The sequence below is a fragment of the Sinocyclocheilus grahami genome, unplaced genomic scaffold (genome assembly GCF_001515645.1).
Source record: "Sinocyclocheilus grahami isolate Dianchi unplaced genomic scaffold, SAMN03320097.WGS_v1.1 scaffold248.1, whole genome shotgun sequence".
NCBI classification, from domain to species: Eukaryota; Metazoa; Chordata; class Actinopteri; order Cypriniformes; family Cyprinidae; genus Sinocyclocheilus; species Sinocyclocheilus grahami.
The window spans coordinates 867,847-870,733 of NW_015505427.1; the positions used below are offsets into that span (position 1 = coordinate 867,847).

Genomic DNA, 2,887 nt, shown 5'->3' on the forward strand with positions numbered 1-2,887 from the left:
AACACACACACACACACACACACACACACACACACACACACACACACACACACACACACACATTTTAGGAAAATCAAAATCAATTTATGAAGTTATCTCATGTGATGTTCTCTCAAATATTTCAGTTGTATTGAAAATTCAACATTCAAGATGACTTTGGGAAACTAGTGAATGCAACTAGTGAAAGATAACTTGCAGACATGGAGGAAATGAGTGAAGAGTGAAAAGTCTATTAAAGGGGTCATATGATGTTGCTAAAAAGAACATTATTTTGTGTATTTGGTGTAATGAAATGTGTTTATGCGGTTTAAGGTTCAAAAAACACATTATTTTCCACATACTGTACATTATTGTTTCTCCTCTATGCCCCGCCTTTCTGAAACGCGTCAATTTTTACAAAGATCATCGTTCTGAAAAGTGAGTTGTGCTGTGATTGGCCAGCTATCCAGTGTGTTGTGATTGGCCGAATACCTCAAGCGTGTGACGGAAATGTTACGCCCCTCACCATACTGTGATGATGCCCTGTCTGGCCGGAGCGACGAGACAAAAACATGAAAACCCATTATAAACGAGGCATTTGTTGCATCCAGTGGGGACATAATTACGGATTATAATTACTTATACTGTCTTTTTATGCATTGCATAAAAGATAAAACCATGTCTGCATTTGTGATCGGAGAAATGACAAACAACAAGCCCTACTCTACACTGCTCAAAACTTGCGTTTGAATCATCAGTGGCAAATTCTTTAAATATGAAAACATACTTTTCAGGAGTCAGCCGGCATTGTAGTCTACTCTCCCAGGATCAGGAAACAGTCCTCCATAAAATGTGCTGCACACATCTGAATATTTGGGTTGAAGTGTTCTGGAAAAGTGTTGTAAATACAACTTAACCACTGATTTCTAGTCGTGACCTCTTTTGGAAGACCAAACAAACACACAGCGTCACACACGGTGGCCTACAGTGAGCAGAGGTGGCGGCCTTGAGAACGGCACGGCCGGCGGATTCGACGAAGGAGCGTCCGGTGGGCTTGCGGCACATGTGACGACCTCGGGCTGGACTCCGCTTTGTCCACGGTGAAATCCGATCCGGCGATCCACAGCGCAAAGTTGTTGTATTTCCTCAGCAACCAGCACGGATCAGCTCCAGGCATGACGAAGCAGATATCGTCCTCTTTTAGTTTCGTTTCACAACGAAACACACGGCGTCTCCACGACATGGCGGCAGCAACAACAAAACTACAGCGAGAATAAAAGTTACGCCTTCTTTCTTTGCGTGCACATTTGGCCGGTGTTATGCAAATCTTCCCACATAGTGAGGTAGATATGTGGGGGCGTGTTAGAACGAGCCGTTTTAGGGGGGCGTGGCTGACTCTTAACTTTTATAAAGAATATCTCTTTGGTTTTGAGACTTTAGTCTTTGCAACTTCAGGGATCTTATCTATGCACCAAGAGCTTGTAACACTCCAAAGAGAAAGGAAAACTTGAAATCGCATCATATGACCCCTTTAACTTAACCTGTGATATAAACTAATTTATTACTCACTATTAACAACACATACTACATACTTTACTTTTCTTAAGCACTAAACACACACACACACACACACACAGTGCAAACTGCATGCATAATGATGCCGATTCATCGATAGTGTAAAAATCCCTTAATATTAATGCAAACTTCACACCTGAACACAACAAACCTACGTTTATATATTTTTTTCATTAAAGATAAAACAAACGTTAGACTATGTGCTATCTGACCATACGTGGCTACTCGGTGATAGCCTAAGGGCTCAATAAAAAAAACATTATCTGCACATTATCTAATCCTCCCATGTGACTGGTGAATGTGCAATGTCCAGCCACAGATTTTTATAACACTGTAAAAATTCACCTTAAATGGCTATTCTTTGTTTTACAGATTGGCGATGCTTGATTGCATATATATTTTTAATTGTGTACTTTTTTTGTGATTTTCCCATGTGTTTTATTTTATGTATGCTCTGCATAAATACTTACTATATATCATTTAAGCGAGATAGCCTGCTCTTGATATTGTTCAAGTGCACGCGGACACGCCCCCTTGTTCCCGTGGAAACGTGAGCACTGCGCACTGTGCTTAGTTTCACTTTCACTTTAGAACGAAGGACGGCCGAGTCTTTGCTACAGTATCTTATCCTGGCGAACGCATTTATACAATCATGGACAGGTAAGTGTTTGTAAACTTCTAAGTGTAAAATACCGTAACTAGTGCTGTACATTTAACCTCAAGTTGCACTGCATTTCCTGTTCTTTACGGTATGTTGGAACGCCAGTTGTAAAGCAAGTTTTCTGCAAAAGCAAGAAACTGTGTTTGGAGATGTATGCTCAATTTGCGTAACAAATAACGCTTAACCGATTCAGCTAACGTCTACTCTCTCTTTTTTGTTGTTCGTTCTGGCTTGTTTACTTGCATTATAGAAGAACTCAAAATCGTAATATATTAAATTAAATAAATGAACGAATGACCTTATGGAATAAGTGTGTGTGTGTGTGTGTGTGTGTGTGTGTGTACAGGTTTATATATCCTGGTGGGGACTTAAACCTGAATACACACAGACTCATGGGGGCTCGTGTCAAGGTGGGGACCTAAATTGTGGGCCCCACGGGTACAAAAGCTTATAAATCATACAGAATTAAGTTTTTTGAAAATCTAAAAATGCAGAAAGTTTCCTGTGAGGGGTAGGTTTAGGGGTAGGGTTGGTGTAGGGCAATAGAATATACGGTCTGTATACAGTAGAAAAACCATTACGCCTATGGAGAGTCCCCACAAGGATAGCTGACCAGACATGTGTGTGTGTGTGTGTGTGTGTGTGTGTGTGTGTGTGTGTGTGTGTGTGTGT

The 2,887-nt window shown here is 40.7% G+C and overlaps 1 protein-coding gene across 1 annotated transcript in view; it reads left to right on the top strand.

Moving 5' to 3' along the window:
• The first annotated feature begins 2,153 nt into the window (after positions 1-2,153).
• The window catches only part of rbm43 (RNA binding motif protein 43), a 3,984-nt gene continuing 3,250 nt past the window's right edge, over positions 2,154-2,887 (top strand). Inside the window, exon 1 of the mRNA XM_016289515.1 lies at positions 2,154-2,214. Coding sequence (XP_016145001.1) covers positions 2,207-2,214 — 8 coding nt within the window. The 5' untranslated portion in view covers positions 2,154-2,206. The remainder of the gene's footprint in view (positions 2,215-2,887) is intronic.